The following is a 26,828-nucleotide window of genomic DNA, read 5'->3' on the forward strand; positions in this document are numbered from 1 at the left end:
ATAATCATCTTCGACTTCGTTTAGTTTCCAGTTTTCCTCAGGGCGGCTGTAACAGAGAGTCCGGTGAGCGCGGCTACTTGATTCGACCAAAAGCTTAGAAATCGGCCGGGGGTCTTTTCCCTTCCACCTTGCCCACCACAGCCAACTTTTCAAGGTTTTTCTGTTTGCCGTCGAGCAATGTAACCTAAGTAAGAGCTTAAGTAAGAATTTTGCTGGTAACAGGTCGTAGACCGTTCCGTTTTTACGCGAAGTTGCTTGAGAATACTTTGTTTTTGGTCCATAGTATGCGGAGTATCTTTCGCCAACACCACATCTCGAACGCTTCTATTTTTTTCCGATCTGCTGCTCGTATTTTCCTAAGAATAAGTGCTTAAATTGACCGTATCGTGAATGCACAAGGTATCGCCGTCATGCCCATTTCTGCCGTGTAGCAATCCCAGTTCGAAGGGTGAGACAGCCATGTTTGCTAGATTAACCAATTTGTCAATATTTATCTGAATCAATTTACATAACTTTTTAGAACATAAGTCATCGTAGCCTAAATGATAAGACGATTGGTGTTAATGTATCAAACGATGCGATAGTACCAGCGGTCGAATCCCGCAAGCAAATAACTATTATATTTTTCTAATGGAATACTTACTTAAATCTTCTTCAAAATTACTTCCTTAGTGAAGGAATATCGTGGTATAATAAATGTCGAAACCTCAAAAAACTTCGTTTAAAAAAGTTATTGCTTAGACGTGTGGATGAGCTCACGGCCCACCTGATGTTAAATGGTTACTGGAGCTCATAGACATTTACAACGTAAATTCCGCCACCTACATTGAGATATGAATTCTAAGGTCTCAGTTTTTACAGTACATATTACTATGCGGTTAAGGTATGGACTCAAGTAGCGGAATTCGCATTGTAATGTCTATGGGGCTCTGACTCCATAGACGACCAGGGGGGGCTAATATGTACTCTTCGATTTAGAACTCACTTGTATCAAACAAGGCGGAAATCTAATTAATAGAAGGGTAGACATTTTGTATTCACAGATAGTTTCGATAAATTCTATTTTGAATTTGATTGACTTCCACGGTGAAGGAATAACATCGTGTAATAAAAATCAAACCCGCATGATTATAATTTGCGTAATCTCACTGGTGGTAGGACCTCTTGGGAGTCCGCACGTGTAGGTACCACCACTCCGCCTATATCCGCCGTGAAGTAGTAATGCGTTTCGGCTTGAAGGGTGGGGCAGCCGTTTTAACTATACTGAGACCTTAGAACTTATATCTCAAGATGGGTGGCGCATTTACGTTGTAGATGTCTATGGGCTCCAGTAACCAGTCAACATCAGGTGGGCTGTGAGCTCATCCATCCATCTGAGCTACATTGAGATATGAGTTCTAAGGTCTCAGTTTTTACAGTACATATTACTATGCGGTTAAGGCATGGACCTAACGTCTCAAGTGGCGGAATTCACTTTTTAATGTTTATGGGGCACTGACTCTATAGACGACACCAGGGGGCTAGTATGTACTCTGTCCGAATTATCCGAAAATATCGATTTTTAGCACTTACTTGTATCAAACAAGGCGGAAATTCAATTAGTAAAAGGGTAGACATTTTGTATTCACAGACAGTTTCGATAAATTCTATTTTAAAACGTATTTAATAAGAAATTGAAATTGAAATTGAGTAAGAAGTTGCACATTGCAGATTAATATAATTATATTATGTATGGAACGTCAAGTGGAATTTATATATTTTACAACAAATGCAATATATAATTCTTTGGTGCGAGTCCAGGTCACGTATGTCAGATAGGTTTTTCGGTCAGCAATAAATGTATAAAAACGGAGATAAGAGTACACCGAAGTCATTCTGAAGTAATGCATTGAAACAACATGACCTATAAGTTGATCTTCATTTCCTTCCTAGTATGCTCAACACAGGTATGCTTGACTGTTTTCTTACTTTAATTTTGATTCACTACTTAAAATTTTACTGGAAGTCTTATTCAATGAATGGACCCCCAAAAATCTGTGATATATTTTCGCATATCGTTCACTTGCTGGTTCTATTAAATAGTGGATTGTGGCTCAGGGACGCGGTCGTTTCGGCAGCTGTGGCTGCGGTGGCTGGGTCTACGGTAACCGTGGCTATAATGCTCTGGGAAATGACATCATCGCTGCTTCTGCTTTGGGAGCTTCCCACGGTGGAGGTCTCGCCGTCGTCACTACCTCTGCCGCTCCTACTGGTCTGGACGTGACTTCGGAAAACATGTACGAGGGTACTGTGGGTATTTGCGGTAGCCTACCTTTCCTCGGGGCTGCTGCTGTGGAAGGTTCTTTCCTCGCTGCTGGTGCTGGCGACATGAACTATGGCTGCGGCGACGGCGCCGTCGGCATCGTGGCCGAGAGAGGCAGTAGTTACGCTGGTGGTCTCAGCTACAACCCGGGCTACGTTTTCAACTATGGTGGACTTAGAGTGTGTGGCTGCAAATGCGGTGCTGCCTGGTTGAAACGCTGACACCGTTCATATGTGCTGATTTTTTTATTTTTAAAATAAAACAATGAGATTGGGCTGTTTTTTTATTTTCTTAACTAGTCACATACGATCTTTTGGTAAATATTTAGTACTAGAATCGCCATATTTTCGCACAAGCTAAGAATTGAATCTGTGCATATCTATCTGTCTCCGGACTTATGTTTCTGAGACTGCGTTTTTTTTTATTGCCTTGTAGGCAGACGAGCATACGGTCCATCTGATGGTGAGTGGTTACCGTCGCCTATGGACTTCAGCAATGCCAGGGGCAGAGCCAAGCCGCTGCCTTCCGAAGACAAGCCGCTGCCTACCGAGCCAAGCGTCTCTCATAACTCGTATTACTCTTATGATATTTTAATTCTGTATAAAAGTAAGCCGGTAAAAAGTTGTTGTTTGAGCGAGGTTTTAGAATCAGTGGAAGTTTATAGACGGATGAACACCTAGGGTTCCGTGGTTGAAACTATGGACATCATGACATGAATGGGGCCCCCCACTTTGATATTTAGCGTCTGTGTCTCAATTGTACCTATAGTAATTACCTACGCGACTTATGGTTTTTGTGGGTTTGGTTTTTATTATACGACGTTATTCTTTCATAGCGGAAGCCATTCCTGAACATTAGGTGACTCTGGGATGTTCAACGCCAGTACAGTCGCATAACTCAGTACAAGTACACTAGGGGTCTTATCCTTTAAGCTACGATGACAATAAGTAATATTCTATCTTTGTTTTATATCAACACGGAGCATAATTATATTGAAACACAATTTGATGATGGAGTAAAATATATTTTGAGTGTTCAGATTATAAAAGGACAAGCGTAGTGTTGACAATTTGCTCAGTAGCCGCAGCCACATCCGCATCCGCCGTAGCCTCCATAGCCGAGACCGTAGCCGCCTCCGTAACCTCCATAGCCGAGACCGTAGCCGCCTCCGTAACCAGCTCCATAGCCGAGTCCACCCTCGCGGGTAATACCAACGGCACCGTTTCCGCAGCCGTAGAGGATTTCACCAATACCGGCGGTGGGGAACTCGCCAGCGACAGCAGCAGTACCAAGGAACGGCAGGTTGCCGCAGACACCGACGGTACCCTCGTACCTGTTCTCGGAAGCTATCCCAAGCCCAGTGGGAGCAGCAGAAGCAGTAGCTACAGGGAGACCACCACCGCTGAAACCACGACCGCATCCACCTCCAAGACCCCCATAGCCCAGACCACCATAGCCCAAACCACCATAGCCCAGACCGCCGTAGCCACGACCTCCACAACCGCGACCACAACCGATGCCCAAAGCGGACTGTGAACAATGGGAAGAAATTTAATATACTAGTGGCCCCCCAATAATCGAGATTCGACTATAATTAATTGGCGTTATAAGTTTGAACATTATTTATTAGTGTTATTGATAAAGATTATTATACTTCTTTAATCACAGAATTCGCCATAAACAGAAAAGTATAGATGCGTGTGTGTGTGTGTCAAATATGTGGTAGTGTGGGAAATGTTCTTTTTATTGATTTAATGTATTTTTAATGCATAATAAAAAAAAATATTAGCATTCTGCACCCCTTCTCAATTTCTCTATAAGTGTGGGAAATTTGATACTCCGTCGTCTGCGCGATTTTCGTAAAAAGGGGTACAAAGTTTGACTTCAAGTATTAATATATACCTACATTAGTATTAGAATGCGTTTTACATTAAAATAAATGTAAGTTTTAATTGAAAAGGCATACCTGAGCCACGAGGGCGGTGGCGCAGACGAAGAGAATGAGTTTAGCGGCCATGTTGTTTCACTGAATGACTTCAGAATGAGTTCACTTGAGCTGCTTCAGCTTTTATACACAACTATTTTCCTTATCATTCTCATAGAATTTATCTTAATGAATTATTGACGTGACTTTTGAGAATTTCCAAATTGTAACCTTCAGAATCAATAGTGATAATCGTGAAATTTTGAAATAAGCTAAAAATACTTGAACGCAGTAAAGATTACTCTAGTTTCACAACTTTTCATTATGAGATTCTGTTATCCGAAGGTGACCACGACCCTCCGCTGCTATATAAGGTGGGTGTTCTGTAGTTGGAAACATTCTAGATCAAGTGTCTGAATACATTGCAACATGTCCAGCTTCGCTTTTCTCCTGCTCTGCGTTCAGGCTTGCCTGATCCAAGTAAGTATTTCATTTATTTTCTATTGAAGGTAAATTTTACGTTACGAAAAGTCCTCTGTAACTCTCTCGGTGCTATTTGATGTACTAGTATGCGATTCTTTTCAAAGTTTTAATCTGTGTGACTGTTTTAGAACGTGTACGGACAGTGCCTGGGTAGAGGACTGGGAGGCTGCGGCTGTGGAGGCGGCCTGGGCGGCTACGGACTCGGCTACGGCTTGGGTGGATACGGCGGCGGATATGGCTATGGCGGATACGGCGGTGGTTACGGTTCCTATGGCGGCGAGGGCGTCGGTAATGTGGGTGTCGCCGGTGAGCTGCCCGTCTGTGGTGTCACCGCTGTCGGTGGCCGCGTGCCCATCATCGGTGGTGTCGAGTTCGGAGGTCCCGCCTGCGCTGGCGGCTGCGTCTCTATCTGCGGACGTTGTGCCCCGACTTGCGGCTGCGGATGGGGTGGTTATTAATGAGAAGAAATCAATGACAAAAGCTTGAAATACAAATAACTTATTCAAAGTAATAAACAGTTCGCTTGGCATCAAAACTACGTCTATCATTTTCTGATTTTCCGTATCTTATAAAATCATTGGTTATTCATTACTCAAGGTACTGTGTATTTCCTATTCATGGGCAGACGGACTCGCGGCCTGTCTGGTACTAAGTACTTCCATATTAGTACTCAACCTATAGCCGCCAGAATCACTCCCCATTGGAGATCAATGTTTTCATTTTATTTACCTCTGTCCCACCCTTATATTTCCTATTTCATCTCTGATACTTTTTGTTTTATTTATTATACTGATTAATTTTGATCTTTTTTTTTGGGAATTGACTGGATTTTTCTAGTATGTTTTTGGTCATGCTGTTAGTATCTCGTGTATTGTGTCATATTTCTGTTGGGAGTTAAATGTTCTAGTGATGATTCTGTCACAGAGTTGAGGTTTTGTTTTACAGTAGCTATTCTTTCATTATTATGTGGTAGCCGCCAGGACGTGAATATCACTTCCTTTTTTTATGATTGAAAGATTACTGGTGGCCTGACACAGACCTCTGTCGAGGCTGAGGAAGCGAGAAACTCAGCGGACTGATGCTCGAGTTAGGTTGCACGTCGACCTCTTTGTCGAGTTCAACGCGTACGGTTACCGGGGTTCCCCAGCCTGCTCCTAGTGTTAGAGCTGAATGTATCTAATGCAAGGGTTATTGGATCTGATGGATCCATAAGGACGTGTCTAGGGCGACGACGATGACTTGCTCCTGCGTGATCAGGATTCAGGGAGTAGTCAGCGGCGGCAACGATAAGGCAATTATCATGACGGGGTAATTAGCGGGGGGACGCGGGAGCGACGGGTGCGACAGAAACTGTGGGCGAGTTCGCGGCGTGATGGTTCTTGAATTCTAAAAATTCTGCCGATAGCGTTGAGTACCTCAGGCGAAGAAATTCCGCAAACAGGTCGACCGTGGACTCCATTATAATAGACGAGTGTCCAGGGGGGGCTGTCACGGGACTTTAAAACACCCTCGTTTTACGGCGAGGCCCCAAACTTACAATAATCGCAATTAATTACGTCACACAGCCGTCCGCTTGCAAACGGGCCACTAAGTTACCGAACCAATTCCTGGAATTTAGGGGTCCGCCCGCTCACAGATCGCGATGCTACGCAATTAGCACAGGTAGTCACTTTCGAGAAAAACACTTGGACGCCAGATGTGCCCCGGTCGATGAGCACGTCAGCACGCGACGGGCGCCTGAATCAGAATGAATATCACTTCCCCATTTGAGATCAAAGTTTCAATTTTTTTGACCGCTATTAAAATTCCTATTTCATCTCTGATTGTTTGTGTTTTAGTTGTTGTACTGATTAATTTTGTGTGTGGAAGTGGCATTGGATTGGTCACACTTTGAGAAAGCCCGATACACACCTATCAAAGAGAGCACTGACCTGGAAAGTGTCTGGTAAAAGGAAGAGAGGCCGCCCCAGAACAACTTGGCATCGCTCGGTGGAGCAGGAGCTAGGGGTCTTGGGCATGACGTGGGAGGAGCTAGAACAGACTGCCCAAGACCGATATAAATGGAAAAATTTGATTTGAGTCCTACACCCCAGCAGAGGGTAATAGGAAAGCATGATGATGATGATGACTGATTAATTTTGATATTTTTTCAAGGAGCTCGATGGATTTCTCTGGTATGTTTCTCTTAATGTTTGATTCGTCTTCAATGTTGTTTTTTGGTCATGCTGTTAGTATTTCTTGTATTGTATCATATTTCTCTTCGGTGCTTAAAAGTTCTAGAGACGATTCTGTCACAGAGTTGATATTCAATTTTATAGTAGCTAAGTAGTTATTATTTCGTTATTTTGTGTTATTATTGTTTTCGCTTTGAAGGGCCGGCTTGGTTTTAAGCCGATGACGTGTTCAGATATGTTCTAAGCATTCTGTAATAAATGTAATCTGACTTAAACTGCATCACCATCAAAAATCACAATTTAAATAGCAAGTATAGAATGCTTAGAAAATGTCTGAACACGTTTTTTTTTTTTTTTTTTATTGCTTAGATTGGTGGACGAGCTCACAGCCCACCTGGTGTTAAGTGGTTACTGGAGCCCATAGACATCTACAACGTAAATGCGCCACCCACCTTGAGATATAAGTTCTAAGGTCTCAGTATAGTTACAACGGCTAACCCACCCTTCAAACCGAAACGCATTACTGCTTCACGGCAGAAATAGGCAGGGCGGTGGTACCTACCCGTGCGGACTCACAAGAGGTCCTACCACCAGTCATCAGCTTAAAACCAAGCCGGCCCTTTAAAGCGAAAACAATAATAACACAAAAAGTGTAACGAAAGAAGAGCTAACTAGTTACTATAAAACAGAACCTCAACTCTGTGACAGAATCATCTCTAGAACATTTAACTCCCAACAGAAATATGACACAATGCACGAAAAATGAACAGCATGACCAAATCCCACATTGACGATCCTCCTCCTCCTTCAGTCGATCGCTCATTGCTGAGCATCGTGATGCGCCCGCCTGTGACCTTTTTTTGTAATTTGTAGCCACTTATGTCGGTCTGTGGCACAGTGAAGTGGTCGATAAATAAAACAAAAAGTGTCAGAGATGAAATAGGAAATATAAGGATGGGCCAGAGGTTAATAAAATGGAAACTTTGACCTCCAATGGGGAGTGATTCTGGCGGCTATAGGTTAAGTACTAATATGGAAGTACTAAGTACCAGACAGGCCGTGATTCCATCTACCCATAAATAGGAAATACACTGTACCTTGAGTAATGAATAACCAATGATTTTATAAAGTACGGAAAATCAGAAATTATAATAATAAACAAATTTTTGATGCCAAGCGAACTATTTATTACTTTGATCAAGTTATTTGGATTTCAAGCTTTTGTCATTGATTTCTTCTCAATAATAACCACCGCATCCGCAGCCGCAAGTGGGGGCGCAATGTCCGCAGATAGAGACGCAGCCGCCAGCGCAGGCCGGACCTCCAAACTCGACACCACCGATGATGGGCACGCGGCCACCGACAGCGGTGACACCACCGACGGGCAGCACACCGGCGACACCCACATTACCGACGCCCTCGCCGCCATAGGTACCGTAACCACCGCCGTATCCGCCATAGCCATATCCGCCGCCGTATCCACCCAAGCCGTAGCCGAGTCCGTAGCCGCCCAGGCCGCCTCCACAGCCGCAGCCTCCCAGTCCTCTACCCAGGCACTGTCCGTACACGTTCTAAAATAGTCACAAAGATTAAAACTTTGAAAAGAATCGCATACTACTACATCAAATAGCACCGAGAGAGAAGAGGACTTCACGTAAAATAAAATTTGCTTTCAATATAAAATAACTGAAATACTTACTTGGATCAGGCAAGCCTGAACGCAGAGGAGAAAAAAAGCGAAGGTGGACATGTTGCAATGTATTCAGACACTTGATCTAGAATGTTTCCAAGTACAGAACATCCACCTTATATAGCAGCCGAGGGTCGTGGTCACCTTGGGATAACATAATTTCATAATAAAAATTGTGAAACTAGAGTCATCTTTACTGCGTTCAGGTATTTTTAGTTTATTTCAAAATTTCACGATTATCACTATTGATTCTGAAGGTTACAATTTGGAAATTCTCAAAAGTCACGTCAATAATTCATTAAGATAAGCTCTACGAGAACGATAAGGCAAATAGTTGTGTATAAAAGCTGAAGCAGCTCAAGTGAACTCATTCTGAAGTCAATCAGTGAAACAACATGGCCGCTAAACTCATTATCTTCGTCTGCGCCACCGCCCTCGTGGCACAGGTACGTATTTAAAATGAAAACTTACATTTAATGTAAAACGCATTCTAATAATAATCTATATATTAATACGTGGAGTAAAACTTTGTATCCCTTTTCACGAAAATTGTGCAGATGGAGGAGTATCAAATTTCCCAGTAGAAAAAGAGTGCAGAATGCTAATATATTTTTAAATTATGCATTAAACCCACTGGCTCACTCATCACAAGACCTCCGAAGCTGTATGTCCGATTGAATTGAAACTGAGCATAGTTGCTCATTTCAAGTCATGAACGCTCACTAGGAACAGATTTTAGGGAAAGCCCCACATTTCTATTATTAATATTCTTTTTTCACGAGGGCTGACTAACGTCTATTGAGCTAACTATTTATATACATTCTAGATATAGCTACTATACTATAAATATAGCATACTATATATACTATTTGTATAAGTTTACTTTTTTATCTATTTTAAATGTGTAGTATGTTTTTCTATTTATAAGTAGCTTTACCTAAATAATTATTATTTTTATTCATTTATTAGATATAATAATTAGATTAGTCATTGTTGTTAGTTGTGTCAAGTTATTCTGTACTCAAATATCCAGTTATATTCCCGACTGGAATCGGTGTGTTAATAATATTTAGAATTCGAAATCTAAGAATACATGTTATTTTAAAATACATTAAATCAATAAAGAAAACATTTCCCACACTACCATGTATTTGACACACACACACACGCATAAATACTTTTTTGTTTATGGCGAAATCTGTGAATAGAGAAGTATAAAAAATAGTCTTTGATAATAGATTATTATTGGAATAATGTTCAAACTTATAATGCCTATTATTTATAGTCGAATTTCGATTACTGAGCCACTAGTATATTTAATTTCTTCCCATTGTTCACAGTCCGCTTTGGGCATCGGTTGTGGTTGCGGTTGTGGAGGTCGTGGCTACGGCGGTCTGGGCTATGGTGGTCTGGGCTATGGTGGTCTGGGCTATGGTGGTCTGGGCTACGGGGGCTATGGAGGTGGATGCGGTCGTGGTTTCAGCGGTGGTGGTCTCCCTGTAGCTACTGCCTCTGCTGCTCCCACTGGGCTTGGGATAGCTTCCGAGAACAGGTACGAGGGTACCGTCGGTGTCTGCGGCAACCTGCCGTTCCTTGGTACTGCTGCTGTCGCTGGCGAGTTACCCACCGCCGGTATTGGCGAAATCCTCTATGGCTGCGGAAACGGTGCCGTTGGTATTACCCGCGAGAGTGGACTCGGCTATGGAGCTGGTTACGGAGGCGGCTACGGTCTCGGCTATGGAGGCTACGGAGGTGGCTACGGTCTCGGCTATGGAGGCTACGGCGGATGCGGATGTGGCTGCGGCTACTGAACAAATTGTCAACACGACATTTGTCCTTTTATAATCTGAACACTCAAAATATATTTTACTCCAACATCGAATTGTGTTTCAGTGTAATAATTATGCTCCGTGTTGATATAATACAGAGATAGAATATTACTTACTGTCATCGTGGCATAAAGGATAAGACTCCTAGTGTACTCGTACTGAGTTATGCGACTATACCAGCGCTGTACATCCCGGAATCAGTCTACATTCCTAATATTCAAGAATGACTTCCTCGATGAAAGAATAACGTCTTGTAATAATAAATAATAGTTTAAAAAAACTAAAAAAAATACGCTTTTATAGAAAATCCGACTAAAAAAGAGAAAACAAATTTTAATAAATTTGAATTAAGAATAGTGTAAGAAATTATTGATTTTATTGTAAAAAAAAAGCGTGGGTTACTTTTCAGGATATTATCAAAATAATCCTTCTACTCATATCCGTTCATAAAATACTGAACGTGTGGCGGGTAGCCATCATACAACGCAAGATAATTGACAGATGCCTGAATCTCACTTACGACATTTTCAAGATAAAGCGCATATATACAAGTTCCGAACAACAACATCTGGACCGTCGGTCTACTGAGCAATATCACCCGCTCGGTGGAAGATCTTTTCCTTATCGTATATTCCTACAAAAGTATTGATACCATGCACCCCACGCTTTTGCTTTATAACTTAACAAGAGCTTCGGCACAATAATGTGGATACTTCGTTCGAACAAGCCGCACAAGTTGTGGCATTAGTTCGGCATCAACGGATAGAAATTTAAACCGGTCTGTGGTTGCTAAAGTGTATAGAAGGCTTGTAGAGACCGGTTCTTACAGAAGCAGTTGTGGTACCGGCAGAGCTCGAGTAACCATTCGTCGAAACAACGAATGGGTCTTTCAGCTTCCTTGCGAAATCGTTTCCTCACGTCAGTTAACATCAAAGCAGAGCCGAATCAAGCACGTGGAGTTAACATGTTTACGCGAATGAAGCTAAGACCTATCGGAGTATTTAGGCCAGCAAATGATTTAAAGCTGTCTGCAACACCCAAACAAGCTCGCTGAAGATTTGCCCGTGAATACCTAAATTAGTCTAAAGAACTATGGACCTCTGTATTATTTACCTACTTATCAAGGTAGGGCATGTTTATATAGTGAATGATATGGTCGCAAAAGAGTTTATCTTCAATGTAAGGATATTATGATCAAAGTATCATTGAGGAACGTGTCTTTTGGAGGCGGTTCTTCTATGATCTTGGGTGCCATTTCATATTGAGTTATGTTATAGTGTTATAAGTATATAATATATGCACAATAGTTACTTCTATCAAAATGAACATTTTTGTAACAATGGTCTGTGTTTGTACAAAGCCGAAGTAGAGCATTTTGTGGCTCTGGATGTTCGACAGGATCTGAGATTCAATAAAAGGCTCTAGTCGGGCCATAACGTGTCAACGTGTAGTCAGGTAATGCGACTTCCTTTCCAAGGTGGTTAGATGTCGCACGAGAGTCCTACCGATGTGTCTTCTGCAGAAGAGCTAGGCTTGATTGAGTGTGCGTTGTGCCCATTTAAGAAAGGTAATAAAATTCAAATTGAGAAATGAAGGATACTAAGTCCTGAAAATCTTTAATAAGGAAGGAGTTTATATTTTTCACTTAATCGATTTTGTGATAGTTACTCCGATAAAGATTTTTTCTGCTGGAGAGGATGGTAATTGAAGAGCTTTATCATCATCATCATCACCCTATACCGCTACTGGACATAGGCCTCCCTCAAGGTTCACAACTATGACGTGTTCTGCGCAGTCTGCATCGAGCGGATTCCCACGATCTTCAACAGGTGATCGGTCTATGTCGTGGGAGGTTTGGTCTACCCATTCTGTGTTTTTCGGTGCGCGGTCGGCACTTGAGAATTTTTTGCCGCATAGAGAAATAGGGTATCGAAATTAAGAAGCTATTAGACTATACGAATGTAGCTGGGGAGGCAGACCGCTGATGTTCGGAAACTCGGTTAGGTCAAACTCCGTGTTTCCAAACTAAAGATAAACGTTTGTTTTATTTATAAGGTAATTGAAAGGATTCTCCACCAAAAGTCCGCTGGAACTGAATTTGTGGAACTAACATTCCAAAGCCCAGCTTATACAAGAAAAAAGCCAACAAGAGAACCATCTTTCGGTACCGACAACAAGAGAACAAGAGAACCATCTTTCGGTACCGTAGTCGCCCGAAACTATTAAGATCTCAGAGTCAAAGGAAATGTTTTAGGCTTCATTTACATTTTGTTCCAAGCTCTGTGGCGAGTTCTTACAGTAATTGATTGAGATGATGACCACCGGTACCACCAGTGGCCGCGAGAACATTTCTATTACCTGAAACCACTGTACTTCTTCATAGTAGACCGAGACATCACTTTACTATACTATTATGTTTCGCCTACTCAGGGAATCCTTCTTGTCCTCAATATTATCAATAAATGTAGGTACTAGACGTGTATGTTGTTCAAGATTTTTAATTATGTAGCTTTAGTTGAAACCAAATTCTTGGGAAGAAGTTATTGGAAAGTCTCTTAACAAATCTTAATAAAAACAGCTACGTTTGCATCGATCAGAGTTTAATTAATTGAGGATTGCCGTATTTTCTTTCTTTACATTTTCAGTAGTATCCACCGAAACCAGCGCGTCCACATCCGCAGGTGGGAGCGCAGTGTCCGCAGATGGAGACGGCACCAGCGGCGCAGGCGGGACCTCCGTACTCGACACCACCGATGATGGGCACGCGGCCGCCGACAGCGGTGACACCACCGACGGGCAGCTCACCGGCGACTCCAACGTTACCGATACCCTCACCTCCGTATAAACCGCAACCACCGCCGTATCCACCGTCGATGCCGTTCCAGCCAAGACCTAGTCCGTTCCAACCACCACCGAGTCCGTTCCAACCATTCCAGCCACCTCCACAACCGCAACCGCCTAGTCCACCCAAGGACTGGCCATATACGTTCTGTAACGACAGTAACGCTTCATGACAATATTCAAACTCATCAGAAACAACATCAGTATTATATATTAGTAGTGACAATTTCAGAGCGCAGAGCACATAAATTAAACATTACTCACTTGGATCAGGCAGGCCTGAGCGCAGAGGAGAAGGAGAGCGAAGGTAGACATGTTGTTGTATTCAGGTACTAGACGGAGAATGCTATTACTGCACAGCGGCAATCCTTTTATACGAATAATTGTATTCCTATAAGGGCGATTGCAACAAAGTGTTGAAATGTAGAATTGTGAAAAAAACTTATTTTTCCTTGATTGACACGTATCATTTAGCTGTCTCCAAAAGCCACATTACTAGTTAGGGTAATCTCATTCAAACAAAATTTCACAAGGTACATTGATGTAGGTTAAAGTCACGTTTTTGAGATAGGACACTTGGGAAATATTCCGTATAAAACAGACACAACTGACATCGAACTCATTCTGAAGTCAATCAGTGAAACAACATGGCCGCTAAACTCATTCTCTTCGTCTGCGCCACCGCCCTCGTGGCACAGGTACGTCTTTTCAATTAAAACTTATATTTAATGTAAAACACATTCTAATATTAATATATTTAATTACTTCACGTTGTTCACAGTCCGTTTTGAGCATTGGTTGTGGTTGCGGAGGTCGTGGTTACGGCGGTCTGGGCTATGGTGGTCTGGGCTATGGAGGCTATGGAGGTGGATGCGGTCGTGGTTTCAGCGGTGGTGGTCTCCCTGTAGCTACGGCCTCTGCTGCTCCCACTGGTCTGGGTGTAGCTTCTGAGAACAGGTACGAGGGTACCGTCGGTGTCTGCGGCAACCTGCCGTTCCTTGGTACTGCTGCTGTAGCTGGCGAGTTCCCCACCGCCGGTATTGGTGAAATCGACTACGGCTGCGGAAACGGTGCCGTTGGTATTACCCGCGAGGGTGGACTCGGCTATGGAGGCTACGGAGGCGGCTACGGACTCGGCTATGGAGGCTACGGAGGCGGCTACGGTCTCGGCTATGGAGGCTACGGCGGATGCGGATGTGGCTGCGGCTACTGAACGAATTGTCAACACGACGCTTGTCCTTTTATAATCTGAACACTCAAAATATATTTCACTCCAGCATCAAATTGTGTTTCAGTATAATAGTCAAAATAACCCTTCTACTCATATCTGTTCATAAAATATTTATAACTATTGATAACGTGCATTGTTCAGGATGCAGTTAAGGATTCAATGAATTATATTAATACGTGAAGCAAAAACTTTGTATCCCTTTTTACGAAAATTGCGCGGACGGAGGAGTATGAAATTTTCACAGTTATAGAGAATATAGAGAAGAAGTGCACAATGCTAATTTTTTTTTTAAATAATTCATAAAAGATACATTAAATCAAAAAAGAAAACATTACACACACTACATAGCATGTATTTGACGCACACACGCATGCATACTATCTATTGTCAAACTTTTGTTCTTGACGTCTGTTGTCAAATTGAGAATAGATTAAATATTGTTTGTCTCTGTTAATATTTTTTATAGTGTAGTCTTGGCGAAATTTGTGATTATAGAAATATAAAATACGATCATAATAGTGTACAAACTTACAATTCCAATTAATTATAGTCGAATTTCGACTACTGCGGGACCTCTTGTTTTTTAAAGTATACAAACTGGTTAAATTTTTATAAACGAAATAGTAAAGGTTGGTCTTAGATCATAAGCAAACAAAAATTAAAAATGAATTTGCAGCAAAACAAATAAATTATTACGGCCGGGAAAAGAAAATCTACGCGTGGTCTCAAATTTTGATTTTTAGGGTAATTTTTAAATTGATTGTCATTTTGTTTTTCCATTTCACAATTGAATAATTGTTTCCAATAGAATCGTTATTTAGTGTTTATAACTTAACAAGAACTTCGGCACAATAATGCAGATGCTTCGTTCGGACAAGCCGCACAAGTTGTGGCATTAGTTCGGCATCAACGGATAGAAATTTAAGCCGGTCTGCGGTTGCTATAGTGTATAGAAGGCTTGTAGAGACCGGTTCTTACAGAAGGAGTTGTGGTACCGGCAGAGCTCGAGTAACCACCCGTCGAAACAACGAATGGGTCTGTCAGCTTCCCTGCAAAATCGCATCCTCACGTCACTTAACATCAAAGCAGAGCCGAATCAAGCACGTGGAGTTAACGTGTTTACGCGAATGAAGCTAAGACCTATCGGAGTCTTTAGGCCAGCAAATGGTTTAAAGCTGTCTGCAACACCCAGACAAGCTCGCTTAAGATTTGGCCGTGAACACCTAAATTAGTCTGAAGAACTATGGGCCTCTGTATTATTTACCTACTTATCAAGGTATGGCATGTTTATATAGTGAATGATATGGTTGCAAAAGAGTTTATCTTCAATATAGGGAGTGATACGATCAAAGTGACATTGAGGAACGTGTCTTTTGGAGGCCGTACATGTATGATCTTGGGTGCCATTTCATATTCATGAGTGATAATCTATGTTATACACAATAGTTACTTCTATCAAAATGATTTTTTTTGTAACAATGGTCTGTTTTTGTACAAAGCCGAAGTAGGGCATTTTGTGGCTCTGGATGTTCGACAGATTCTGAAATCCAATAAAGGCTCTTCCTTCCTTGCGTCGGTTTCCTCATTACTGAGGGTCGTGGTCATGGCCTTGAAACAGTTTAAATGTTTCTCTGTCCATGACTCTCTTGGGATGTAATTGTGGTGGGTTCCCACGTCAAAAAAAATAAAGGCTCTAGTCGGGGCATAAAAAGTGAACATGTAGTCAGGTAACGTGACTTCCTTTCTAATTGTTTAGATGTCGCACGAGAGTCCTACCGATGTGTCTTCTGCAGAAGAGCTAGGCTTGAATGAGTGTGTGTTGTGCCCATTTAAGAAGAGTAATAAAATTCAAATTGAGAAATGAAGGATACTATGTCCTGAAAATCTTTATTAAGGAAGGAGTTTATGTTTTTCACTTTAATCGATTTCGTGATAGCTACTCCGATAAAGATGTTTTGCTGCTGGAGAGGATGGTAATTAAAGAGCTTTATCATCATCATCATCAGCCTAGACCACTACTGGACCTAGGCCTCCCCCAAGGTTCACAACACTTTATTACTGGTGGTAGGACCTCTAATGAGTCCGCGCGGGTAGGTACCACCACCCTGCCTATTTCTGCCATGAAGCAGTAATGCGTTTTGGTTTGAAAGGTGGGGCAGCCGTTGTAACTATACTTGAGACCTTAGAACTTATGTCTCAAGGTGGGTGGCGCATTTACGTTGTAGATGTCTATGGGCTTCAGTAACCGCTTAACACCAGGTGGGCTGTGAGCTCGTACACCCATCTAAGGGAAGGTTTGTAGGTTTATAAGGCAATTGAAAGGATTCTCCACCAAAAGTCCGCTGGAACTGAATTCGTGGAACTAACATTATAAACCCCAGCTTGTACAAGAATAAAGCCAACAAGAGAACCATTTAGATTTTTTTGTACCGTAGTCACCCGAAAATATTAAGATCTCAGGGTAAAAGGAAATGTTTTAGGCTTCATTTATATTTTGTACCATAAGCTCTGTGGCGATCCCTTCGAGTAATTGATTGAGGTGATCAGATCGTTGGCATGTATCACGGCATCATCAGCGGCCGCAAAAACATTTCTATTACCTACCTGAAACTGCTGTACTTCTTCATAGAAGACCCAGACTCCACTTTTACCATATGTTTTGCCTACTCAGGGAATCCCTTCTGTCCTCAATATTATCAAAGAATGTAGGTACTAGACGTGTATGTTGTTCAAGATTTTTAATCACATAGCTTTAATTGAAAGCAAATTCTTGGGAAGAGTTATTGGAAAGTCTCTTAACAAAACTTAATAAAAACAGCTACGCTTGCATCGATCAGAGTTTAATTAATGGAGGATTGCCGTATTTTCTTTCTTTACATTTTCAGTAGTATCCACCGAAACCAGCGTGTCCACATCCGCAGGTGGGAGCGCAGTGTCCGCAGATGGAGACGGCACCAGCGGCGCAGGCGGGACCTCCGTACTCGACACCACCGATGATGGGCACGCGGCCGCCGACAGCGGTGACACCACCGACGGGCAGCTCACCGGCGACTCCAACGTTACCGATACCCTCACCTCCGTATGAGCCGCAGCCGGCGCCGTATCCACCGTCGATGCCGTTCCAGCCAATACCTAGACCGTTCCAACCACCACCGAGTCCGTTCCAACCATTCCAGCCACCTCCACAACCGCAACCGCCTAGTCCACCCAAGGACTGGCCGTATACGTTCTGTAACGACAGTAACGCTTCATGACAATATTCAAACTCATCAGAAACAACATCAGTATTATATATTAGTAGTGACAATTTCAGAGCGCAGAGCACATAAATTAAACATTACTCACTTGGATCAGGCAGGCCTGAGCGCAGAGGAGAAGGAGAGCGAAGGTAGACATGTTGTTGTATTCAGGTACTAGACGGAGAATGCTAGTACTGCACAGCGGCAATCCTTTTATACGAATAATTGTATTCCTATAAGGGCGATTGCGACAAAGTGTTGAAATGTAGAATTGTAAAAAAAACTTCTTTTTCCTTGATTGACACGTATCATTTAGCTGTCTCCAAAAGCCGCGCCACTAGTTAGGGTAATCTCTTTCATATAAAATTTCACAAGATACCGTGATGTAGGTTAAAGTCACGTTTATGAGATAGGACACTTGAGAAATATTCCGTATAAAACAGACACAACTGACATCGAACTCATTCTGAAGTCATTCAGTGAAACAACATGGCCGCTAAACTCATTCTCTTCGTCTGCGCCGCCGCCCTCGTTGCTCAGGTACGTCTTTTCAACTAAAACTTATATTTAATGTAAAACGCGTTCTAATATTAATATATTTTATTACTTCACATTGTTCACAGTCCGCTTTAGGCATTGGTTGTGGTTGCGGTTATGGAGGTCGTGGCTACGGCGGTCTGGGCTATGATGGTCTGGGCTACGGGGGTCTTGGAGGTGGATGCGGACGTGGTTTCAGCGGTGGTGGTCTCCCTGTAGCTACTGCCTCTGCTGCTCCCACTGGGCTGGGTGTAGCTTCCGAGAACAGATACGAGGGTACCGTCGGTGTCTGCGGTAACCTGCCTTTCCTTGGTACTGCTGATATCGCTGGTGAGTTCCCCACTTACGGTTTCGGTGAAATCGACTACGGTTGCGGTGATGGCGCCGTCGGCATCACCGCCGAGAGAGGCATCGGCTACGCTGGTGGTCTCGGCTATGGCGCTGGATACGGTCTCGGCTATGGAGGCTACGCCGGAACCGGATATGGATGTGGATGTGGTGGAAGAATCTACTAAATAATATTTTAAATTGAACACTGTTAAACCGTACAAAATAAATCGCATCGAACTGACTTGTTTGTTTCCTTATTTAATATAATATGAAAATTGTAAATTATTTTATAAATATCTGGAATTGAATTTTGATAGCGAATGAGGTTTAAGTTTCAGTAAAACCTTCTTCTGGTACTTTCAAACGAGTTCCAAAAATTATCGATACGACTTTTAACGGAACAGTAAGAAAGTATTCTGCGTTTAAAGCATTGAAATTCCACAGGAGTCTTGAGAAAACATAGTTAGGTCATTAGCTAGAAATGATATTAGCAGATTATTTCACTAATGTAGTAGCTAATGCTAGTAGCTAGTAGCTAACGATTATTGCTATTATAACAGTTGACGACGCCCAAAACATGTCATTACGGATCCTCCCGATCCATTAACGGTTCTTTTAGGTACCACAAGGGCTAGACGAGCGAATTAACCCACAGACACAGCCCACTATTATTACTGGTGGTAGGACCTCTTGTGAGTCCGCGCGGGTGGGTACCACCACCCTGCCTATTTCTGCCGTGAAGCAGTAATGCGTTTCGGTTTGAAGGGTGGGGCAGCCGTTGTAACTACACTTTCTCAAGTATAGTTACAACGGCTGCCCTTATAACTCATATCTTAAGGTGGGTGGCGCATTTGCGTGATGTATATGGGCTCCAGTAACCACTTAACACGAGGTGGGCTCGTCCATTCATATAAGCAATAAAAAAATAAAATAAACAGTTGCTCGCCGGATCTTCTCAGTGGGTCGCGTTTCCGATCCTGTGGTAGATTCTGCGAAGCACTGCACTTGCTAGGGTCATTGTTAGCACCACTCCGGCTTGAGCGTGCTCACCTACACGTTAGGGCGAAGCTGATATAGCCTCTCAAGGCTATCAGCATAGGCAGGAAAAAAATGTTTTATTCAAATTGAAATAAAGTACACCCTGTGACTCAATGGATGATAGGTCACCGTCCGTATAATTTTGGCGCCAACTAGTGCTGGGCTATTAGCTAACGATTATTGCTTCATATGAAATAAATGAGGAGAAACAAAAAGTTTGATAAAGCAACAAGTTATTAAAACTTCGTGAAAAGAATTAGCCGTATAAGAACAAAAGCAACCGTGCAATGCTCAAATGGTTGGTTGATGATGATGGTTTTCGACGCGATGAGCATTACGCCAATGTACTTCAAATGCGTTTACCTAAATGGAGAAAGGAGTAGATAGATTTGGTCCAATAGAATATTTGGATGATGAATCCAATAGAGAATATGATGTGCGAGGTTCGAAGAAGATTTAAAATTGCATCATTGCGGCAATTCAAGAGAGCCGTACCACTTTTTCTTAGAAGAATTAAACTCCTTAACTAAGAAGTCGTCGTGGCCTAATGGTTAGGATGTCCGGTGCATTCGTATCTAGCGATGCATCGATGACTCGAATCCCGCAGGCGTGTACCAATTTTTGTGATGATGATGATTTCATCCGACCGATTTCGGCCATGGCGACCACTTTGACTCCTATCCGTCGATTTGGCGCTCGTGCGCTCGAAGATGGCTTATATAGCCTATCTTTGCGGCAAAACTCCTTGCGCATTGAGGGCACGTAAGCACGCCGTTCTCATAATTATAGGTTATGGCAGCAGGTGGGCGGACCTTCAACTGGTCGCGTTTGTAATCAAGGTCAGCTTTACGCTGATCCTCGAACTCGCGTACTTTGCTGTTCACCATCCTGCGTCATTCTGGCCGCTGTGCTGCCAAGCGCTCCCATTGAGAGGGCTCTATATCACATCTCTTCATGTGTCGTTTCACGACATCCTTGTACCGCAGGAGTTGTCCGCCATGCTTTCGCTTGCCATCCTGCAATTCAGAGAAGAAGATGCGCTTCGCCACTCTTTCCTCCGTCATGCGTGATACATGACCGCACCATCGAAGCTGCCGACGCATTAAATAGGTCTCAATGCCACCAACATTGCGGCTGTGAAATATCAAAACCCAGTATCTGCATAAAACTAAATTTTACAGGAGAGCCGAAAAACAATTTCATATCTTTGACAGCGTGCCGTTTCAATAATATTAGTCGTACCTTCTTGAGAGTGATTGCAAAATTTGAGGTACATAACAGGCTTTATAAAAAAGTAGATTTCATGCGTCTATCACAAAAGATGTACGTAGAGGAGCAGTTACTAATAAAAATATTGTTTTCTTAGATCAAACTTTTTGAGTGTGACAATTTGAAAACCTAGTAAGATCACTTGCTTTGTTTTCATCTAGTTCTAAAATATAATGAGTGGGGATAAACGCAAATTAATAGACTTAGTAAAATCACTTGCTTTGTTTTCATTTAGGTCTGAATTTACTGAGTAGGAACTAAATGCAATTTTATAAACATAGTTAGAAAAAACAGAATAAAACAACATAAATATGGGCAGAAATAAGCAGTTTTAATGAAAAAGAAAAAAAAAACATAATCGGAAACCAAACACTATTTGTTCACAGTAAAAAAAAAAAAAAAAACACTCAAAATATTTGAAAACAGTCAAATAAAAATAAATTATTCGGTTATTAATAATTGTCCACTAGAAACTAAATTAACTGGATTATTATTAATCGGTACACTTTGCCAAAACTTCTTCTCCAAAACTTCTATTCATTGGCATAAGCTAAATAAAGTTGTTACTATGCCTTCCTTTTTACTTTTGTTAATGCCTCTTGGAATATTTTTTAAGGTTGGCATGATCAAGGGATTGTGTTTTTTATTAAGAAAATCCAACTCGGAATACGGAGATTCAAAATCATTCCTATAAAACATATTACGGCACCCATTTACAAATATTACTTCAACCAAAGAACTAAGCAAAAAATTCTTAATGGGAACAAGGTCATCATTGCGTCGCGGTATGCGTTTCTTTTTTACCCACTCATACGATTTTTGGAATTCGATAACTTCAATATGCGATCTGTAACCCAAAATTACATTCTTATAGTCTTCAAAATCGTACACAGCATCTTTTGTTTTTAATTTGCCTCTCCATATTGCCATGAACTCCATCAGCTGACATACGTGTGTGATCTTTAGTTAGGTAGGTATTACAAAGTCAAACTTTCTAAATTGAAAAACCCAGAGATTATTATAGTAACAAGTGATGTAAAGAGGATCCAATTTTTATTTTGAGCTGTGCAATTATCACACCACAATATCAAATGATTAAAATCTCTTTCTTTTTCGATCATTGCTGCAATTGCATTAACAATGTCATGAGCATCTCGTCCAGAATAGTCTTCATGCCATAGAATACAAATATTATTAACATTAGTTTTCTTTCTGATTGGTGCAAATGTCAAGCTGAAAGTTATCATTCTACTCAAGAAAAACGATTCTTTGACTTTAGGCATGTCGGGTAACAACATAACTTTTTGTAAATCCATCGAATAGTATCTCACAGAGGAAGTATTTTCTAAGGAGGCATCTTCTTGATACTTTTAAATTGCTTTACTTGCTTTAGCTTTGTGTTCCTCGTATGCAGTTTTAACATCCTCTGGAATATTTGCACCTTCATTTACTTTATGTGTCGTAGTAGGTTGCAATTTTGGAAAACAAAAAACCTTGACAATCATAAAACACATTGAAGCGTACTTACATTTCACCATGTTGTTCTTTTAAAGCATTCAAGATCAATTTCGACTTATAAAACTGATTTTTACTCATTTTATAGACAAAAACACGAAAGACGTACAACGATTTTCTCACTTACTAAAGTTTCGCGGGAGTTTTGACGTTTATTTCAACCATTTCATTGACTTAGTATCTGCATGAACCATTTTAAATCCAAGTAACTACAAGCACTTATTAGGTTTTTAAAATGGTTGATGTTAGATACTATGTTCTAATCTTGTAATTTTTGCATTTTGAAAACCTTTACTGTAGATACTAGGTTTCCGACTTTGTGTAACTTCGTTTTTTACAAATTTTTGGGGGTTTTTGCTATCCTAATATGTGGAGAATGGTCTACAAGGTCGAAAAATGCAAAAACACACTTTTTTTTAAATTTGTCAGATACTAGGTTTTGAAATTGGACAGCCGATTGGCACGTCGCAAGACTTCGGTATTTCGCACTCTATCAGACCATCTGAATAGGCAGGGTGGTGGTTGGTACCTACCCGTGCGGACTCACAAGAGGTCCTACTACCAGTAATTACGCAAATTATAATTTTGCGGGTTTGATTTTTGTTATTCCTTCACCGTGGAAGTCAATCGTGAACATTTGTTATTTCATTACAAAAATTGGTAATGAAAAATTATAATTTGCGTAATTACTGGTAGTAGGACCTCTTGTGAGTCCGCACGGGTAGGTACCAACCACCACCCTGCATATTTCTACCGTGAAGCAGTTATGCGTTTCGGTTTAAAGGGTGGGGTAGCCGTTGTAACTGTACTGAGAACTTAGAGCTTATATCTCAAGGTGGGTGGCGCATTTACGTTGTAGATGTTTATGGGCTCCAGTGACCAATTAACACCAGGTGGGATGTGAGCTCGTCCACCCATCTAAGCAATAAAAAAAATATATCTCTCTTGCGAAATGTCAAAAAATTATAGAGTCAATGGCACGCCGGTGTAGAGCCGCAATGGAAAGCCGTGGACATGCTACTATTTGTTTTAGTTTAAAATAATATATTTTAACACTACAAGTCCGACTGGCGGGACTTTTGTGAATTTTCGTGAGTTCGTTGTTCCGGGCTGTTGGCGAAGATGATATAGAAATAATGTTTACACTGATTTGGTATGAGGTTTAATATAAAAAGCGACACAATAAATAACATAAAATACAAAATGAGTTGAGAATCGTACAGTTAATCTAAGACTCGCAATATTTTTCTGGTCGTCGTCGCGCGCGCTGAGGGCGTGTGTTTTCGCGCTCAAAGAGCTCTGTCTCAGCGGGCGGTAAGGCGGCGGCGGGGGCGGTATCGCACGTTCGGAAATTTCGTTCCGTTATAATATTATATTAAATTTCTTATGTTCTTTTCACACTTCACATTAACGTGATGTATTTAACCTAAGTTTCAAATTATATTTACCGATTTTTACCGAAAGAAAACCTTAGAGCAGCTTAATACATCGTTCTGAATTATTTGTCTAGTTTATGTGTGTACTTTAAGCTGTAAATTTGTCTGTAGAGCATAAATAAAATTTGTAAAAGGTATAGTTAGCATTTAACTATTTCATAACTACCTAGTCTTGCCATAAATACTGAAACAAAGGAAAAAAAATTCTATTGCAAATAACATTTATTACTTTTATGTGTTAGTTTAATACATAAATATAAAACAATTTAAAGTATAAAAAGCTTATTCGAAGTGGTCTCCATTGGCTGCAATACAGTCTTTTAAACGTTGAGGCCAGTTATCAATAGAAGAACGCACTCTTTCCATGGGAAAAATTTCCACTGCCAATCGTGCGGATTGTTTTAGGGACTCCAAATTATCATGGCGTTTAGAGCAAGCCGTACTCTCTAAGACTGACCATAAATAATAATCCAGCGGATTAAGATCGGGACTAGACGACGGCCAGTCTTCAGCTCTGATGAAGTCCGAAACGTTCGTTTCCAACCAAGACTGCGTAGACCGAGCTTTATGACCTGGCGCCGAGTCTTGCTGGAAGGACCATTCTTGATTATTAAACATGGTGTTGTTAAGGGGCTTCACTACGTTCTCAAGAATGGTATCTTGATACATTTGTGCCGATGTTTTGATACCTTTTTCACAAAAGTATGGCTCAGTCATTCCCTCATAGCTAATACCCCACCAAACCATCACTGAAGTCGGATAGTGCCCACGTTACACTCTGTCGACTAATTGGGAAGCTTCCTTAGAGCTTTGAGCATAAATACGATCATTTTGTTTGTTAAAATGTCGCTCGATTGTAAAAAAATTCTCATCTGTAAACAAATTTTTTCTATGACCTCCCTTTGCGTACCGCTTCAGTAGTAGTTTCGATTTTACCACCCTATTCTTTTTTAAATTATCAGTTAAGAAATGACCAGTACGTCTCTTATAGGCTGCAAGTCCTAAGTCATCTTTTAAAATACGCGACATGGTTCTAGGTACTATCTTCATCTCCCGAGATAAAATCTTTTGCTTTCGGACAGGATTTCTTCGAATTCTTTCCCTTACTGCTTTGACCACCTTTTTCGTACGAATACTACGTGGACAGCCAGATCTTTTTCTGTAACAAACAGAGGAGGTCTCATTGCATCTATTAATAGCCCCGTACACAAACATTTTACTAATACCAAGCGTATGGAGAGTTTTAAAAATTGCATTTGGCTCCATACCTACTTTGTGTAATGCAATCACAGCGATTCGGTTCTCTTTATCACCCCACTCCATTTTAATATCGCAAAATATTGTACAATGTATTGGCGCCAAAATGAGAAAACTCAATGAGCAATCATATAAAAATGACAGATTCCAAATTCAAATGTAATATTTTGTTTATTTTTAATTGTAACAGTATTTATGGCCAGACTAAGTAGTTATTGCTAAGAAGGAATACATAAGTATACATTGGATATGACTAACATACAATTTTATGTGTGAAGTCAAATTATAATTATGTTATCAAATATATAATAATATGTCGACAAATACATAGATACGGCTATTTCAACAATGTAAATTGTATAAAAAATAAAATACAAAACAAAAGATAAGGAATTAAATTAAAATGTTGACACTTATTTATAACTAATTGATTTAACATATGCCCGAGTATATTCCAAATTTTCCGTGTTGTTATTGATACTAGAGGTCCCGCAGTAGTCGAAATTCGACTATAATCAATTGGAATTGCAAGTTTGTACACTATTATGATTGTATTTTATACTTTTATAATCACAAATTTCGCCAAGACTACACTATAAAAAATATTAACAAAGACAAATCATATTCTATTCTCAATTTGACAACAGACGTCAATAACAAAAGTTTGACAATAAATAGTATGCATGCGTGTGTGCGTCAAATACATGGTATGTAGTGTGTGTAATGTTTTCTTTACTGATTTAATGTATCTTTTATGCATTATTTAAAAGAAATATTAGCATTGTGCACTTCTTCTCTATATTCTCTATAAGTGTGGAAAATTTCATACTCCTCCGTCCGCGCAATTTTCGTAAAAAGGGATACAAAGTTTTTGCTTCACGTATTAATATATACATTATTAGTATTACTTAGTGTTGTTGGGGAAACAAGTTTATCTGCTATTTATAGCTGAAATTCATGCACAGATTTGTACATCGATTTACCAAACAATAGTTTATTTTAATATTTAAATATAGGTGAATATTTGGTGGTTTTGTTTGAAATTTCTGTATGTTTTTTTTTTCGTTGTGTACATTGGAAAATTACCGTGTGTTTTTTTTTTTATTGCTTAGATGGGTGGACGAGTTCAGCCCACCTGGTGTTAAGTGGTTACTGGAGCCCGTAGACATCCACAACGTAAATGCGCCACCCACCTTGAGATATAAGTTCTAAAGTCTCAAGTATAGTTACAACGGCTGCCCCACCCTTCAAACCGAAACGCATTACTGCTTCACGGCAGAAATAGGCAGGGTGGTGGTACCTACCCGCGCGGATTCACAAGAGGTCCTACCACCAGTAATAGTGGGATTTGAACCTCACCAAAAACTCCGCTTCCCTCGGTCGCAGTATGATTTTTTACATGATTTAACTTAGTTGAAAATCTCTAAGTTTGTTGTTAACATGTTAGGGAAGGTTCCTGGTATAATGATGCAGTTAAAATTTAAGCTTCTAGGTGAATAAAACTAAAAAAGAATAAAATCTACTTTTTTTTTATTACTTGGACGGGTGGACGAGCTCACAGCCCACCTGGTGTTATATGGTTACTGGAGCTCATAGACATCTACAACGTAAATGCGCCACCCACCTTGAGATATAAGTTCTATGGTCTCAGTATAGTTACAACGGCTGCCCCACCCTTCAAACTGCTTCACGGCAGAAATAGGCAGGGCGGTGGTACCTATCCGCGCGGACTC

The 26,828-nt window shown here is 40.9% G+C and overlaps 9 protein-coding genes across 9 annotated transcripts; 5 read left to right on the forward strand and 4 right to left on the reverse strand.

Moving 5' to 3' along the window:
• The first annotated feature begins 1,898 nt into the window (after positions 1-1,898).
• Positions 1,899-2,523, forward strand: LOC101742977 (chorion class B protein M2807-like). The gene is made up of 2 exons (XM_012691423.4): positions 1,899-1,946; positions 2,098-2,523. The coding sequence occupies exons 1-2, from the start codon at positions 1,899-1,901 to the stop codon at positions 2,521-2,523; spliced, it is 474 nt and encodes a 157-aa protein (XP_012546877.2).
• Positions 2,524-3,310: 787 nt separating this feature from the next.
• Positions 3,311-4,319, reverse strand: LOC101743116 (chorion class B protein B.L1). The gene is made up of 2 exons (XM_004927373.3): positions 4,269-4,319; positions 3,311-3,832 (listed from the first exon to the last, which is right to left on the reverse strand). The coding sequence occupies exons 1-2, from the start codon at positions 4,317-4,319 to the stop codon at positions 3,377-3,379; spliced, it is 507 nt and encodes a 168-aa protein (XP_004927430.1). The 3' UTR covers positions 3,311-3,376.
• Positions 4,320-4,623: 304 nt separating this feature from the next.
• LOC101743263 (chorion class A protein L11) lies at positions 4,624-5,242 on the forward strand. Its single transcript, XM_004927374.3, has 2 exons — positions 4,624-4,706; positions 4,838-5,242. Exons 1-2 carry the CDS (start codon positions 4,656-4,658, stop codon positions 5,165-5,167), a joined length of 381 nt encoding a protein of 126 aa, XP_004927431.1. The 5' UTR covers positions 4,624-4,655; the 3' UTR covers positions 5,168-5,242.
• Positions 5,243-8,121: 2,879 nt separating this feature from the next.
• On the reverse strand, positions 8,122-8,717 carry LOC101743400 (chorion class A protein L11-like). Its single transcript, XM_038016406.2, has 2 exons — positions 8,583-8,717; positions 8,122-8,454 (listed from the first exon to the last, which is right to left on the reverse strand). The coding sequence occupies exons 1-2, from the start codon at positions 8,631-8,633 to the stop codon at positions 8,122-8,124; spliced, it is 384 nt and encodes a 127-aa protein (XP_037872334.1). The 5' UTR covers positions 8,634-8,717.
• Positions 8,718-8,953: 236 nt separating this feature from the next.
• Positions 8,954-10,452, forward strand: LOC134198683 (chorion class B protein L11-like). Its single transcript, XM_038015966.2, has 2 exons — positions 8,954-9,019; positions 9,914-10,452. The coding sequence occupies exons 1-2, from the start codon at positions 8,969-8,971 to the stop codon at positions 10,382-10,384; spliced, it is 522 nt and encodes a 173-aa protein (XP_037871894.1). The 5' UTR covers positions 8,954-8,968; the 3' UTR covers positions 10,385-10,452.
• A 2,529-nt stretch (positions 10,453-12,981) lies between these two features.
• Positions 12,982-13,909, reverse strand: LOC119629674 (chorion class A protein L12-like). The gene is made up of 2 exons (XM_038016310.2): positions 13,508-13,909; positions 12,982-13,391 (listed from the first exon to the last, which is right to left on the reverse strand). Exons 1-2 carry the CDS (start codon positions 13,556-13,558, stop codon positions 13,044-13,046), a joined length of 399 nt encoding a protein of 132 aa, XP_037872238.1. The 5' UTR covers positions 13,559-13,909; the 3' UTR covers positions 12,982-13,043.
• LOC110385428 (chorion class B protein M2807-like) lies at positions 13,891-14,456 on the forward strand. The gene is made up of 2 exons (XM_038016121.2): positions 13,891-13,941; positions 14,025-14,456. Exons 1-2 carry the CDS (start codon positions 13,891-13,893, stop codon positions 14,454-14,456), a joined length of 483 nt encoding a protein of 160 aa, XP_037872049.1.
• A 2,899-nt stretch (positions 14,457-17,355) lies between these two features.
• On the reverse strand, positions 17,356-17,870 carry LOC110385429 (chorion class A protein L12-like). Its single transcript, XM_021348819.3, has 2 exons — positions 17,820-17,870; positions 17,356-17,703 (listed from the first exon to the last, which is right to left on the reverse strand). Exons 1-2 carry the CDS (start codon positions 17,868-17,870, stop codon positions 17,356-17,358), a joined length of 399 nt encoding a protein of 132 aa, XP_021204494.2.
• Positions 17,871-18,249: 379 nt separating this feature from the next.
• Positions 18,250-18,821, forward strand: LOC101743679 (chorion class B protein M2410; the record flags this gene model as incomplete). Its single annotated transcript, XM_062671991.1, has 1 exon — positions 18,250-18,821. A coding segment is annotated over one exon (516 nt), but the record flags the coding sequence as incomplete, so codon positions are not given.
• Positions 18,822-26,828: the final 8,007 nt, after the last annotated feature.

The sequence above is a fragment of the Bombyx mori genome, chromosome 2 (assembly GCF_030269925.1).
Source record: "Bombyx mori chromosome 2, ASM3026992v2".
Classification (NCBI taxonomy): domain Eukaryota; kingdom Metazoa; phylum Arthropoda; class Insecta; order Lepidoptera; family Bombycidae; genus Bombyx; species Bombyx mori.

Coding starts and splice junctions, on each gene's coding strand:
- LOC119629674 (XM_038016310.2), bottom strand. CDS start 13,558: ATGTCTACCTTCGCTCTCCTTCTCCTCTGCGCTCAGGCCTGCCTGATC. Junction 13,392..13,507: donor CTCAGGCCTGCCTGATCCAA/GTGAGTAATGTT, acceptor CTGTCGTTACAG/AACGTATATGGCCAGTCCTT.
- LOC101743263 (XM_004927374.3), top strand. CDS start 4,656: ATGTCCAGCTTCGCTTTTCTCCTGCTCTGCGTTCAGGCTTGCCTGATC. Junction 4,707..4,837: donor TTCAGGCTTGCCTGATCCAA/GTAAGTATTTCA, acceptor TGACTGTTTTAG/AACGTGTACGGACAGTGCCT.
- LOC101743116 (XM_004927373.3), bottom strand. CDS start 4,319: ATGGCCGCTAAACTCATTCTCTTCGTCTGCGCCACCGCCCTCGTGGCT. Junction 3,833..4,268: donor CCACCGCCCTCGTGGCTCAG/GTATGCCTTTTC, acceptor CATTGTTCACAG/TCCGCTTTGGGCATCGGTTG.
- LOC101742977 (XM_012691423.4), top strand. CDS start 1,899: ATGACCTATAAGTTGATCTTCATTTCCTTCCTAGTATGCTCAACACAG. Junction 1,947..2,097: donor TCCTAGTATGCTCAACACAG/GTATGCTTGACT, acceptor ATTGTGGCTCAG/GGACGCGGTCGTTTCGGCAG.
- LOC134198683 (XM_038015966.2), top strand. CDS start 8,969: ATGGCCGCTAAACTCATTATCTTCGTCTGCGCCACCGCCCTCGTGGCA. Junction 9,020..9,913: donor CCACCGCCCTCGTGGCACAG/GTACGTATTTAA, acceptor CATTGTTCACAG/TCCGCTTTGGGCATCGGTTG.
- LOC101743400 (XM_038016406.2), bottom strand. CDS start 8,633: ATGTCCACCTTCGCTTTTTTTCTCCTCTGCGTTCAGGCTTGCCTGATC. Junction 8,455..8,582: donor TTCAGGCTTGCCTGATCCAA/GTAAGTATTTCA, acceptor TGACTATTTTAG/AACGTGTACGGACAGTGCCT.
- LOC110385428 (XM_038016121.2), top strand. CDS start 13,891: ATGGCCGCTAAACTCATTCTCTTCGTCTGCGCCACCGCCCTCGTGGCA. Junction 13,942..14,024: donor CCACCGCCCTCGTGGCACAG/GTACGTCTTTTC, acceptor CGTTGTTCACAG/TCCGTTTTGAGCATTGGTTG.
- LOC110385429 (XM_021348819.3), bottom strand. CDS start 17,870: ATGTCTACCTTCGCTCTCCTTCTCCTCTGCGCTCAGGCCTGCCTGATC. Junction 17,704..17,819: donor CTCAGGCCTGCCTGATCCAA/GTGAGTAATGTT, acceptor CTGTCGTTACAG/AACGTATACGGCCAGTCCTT.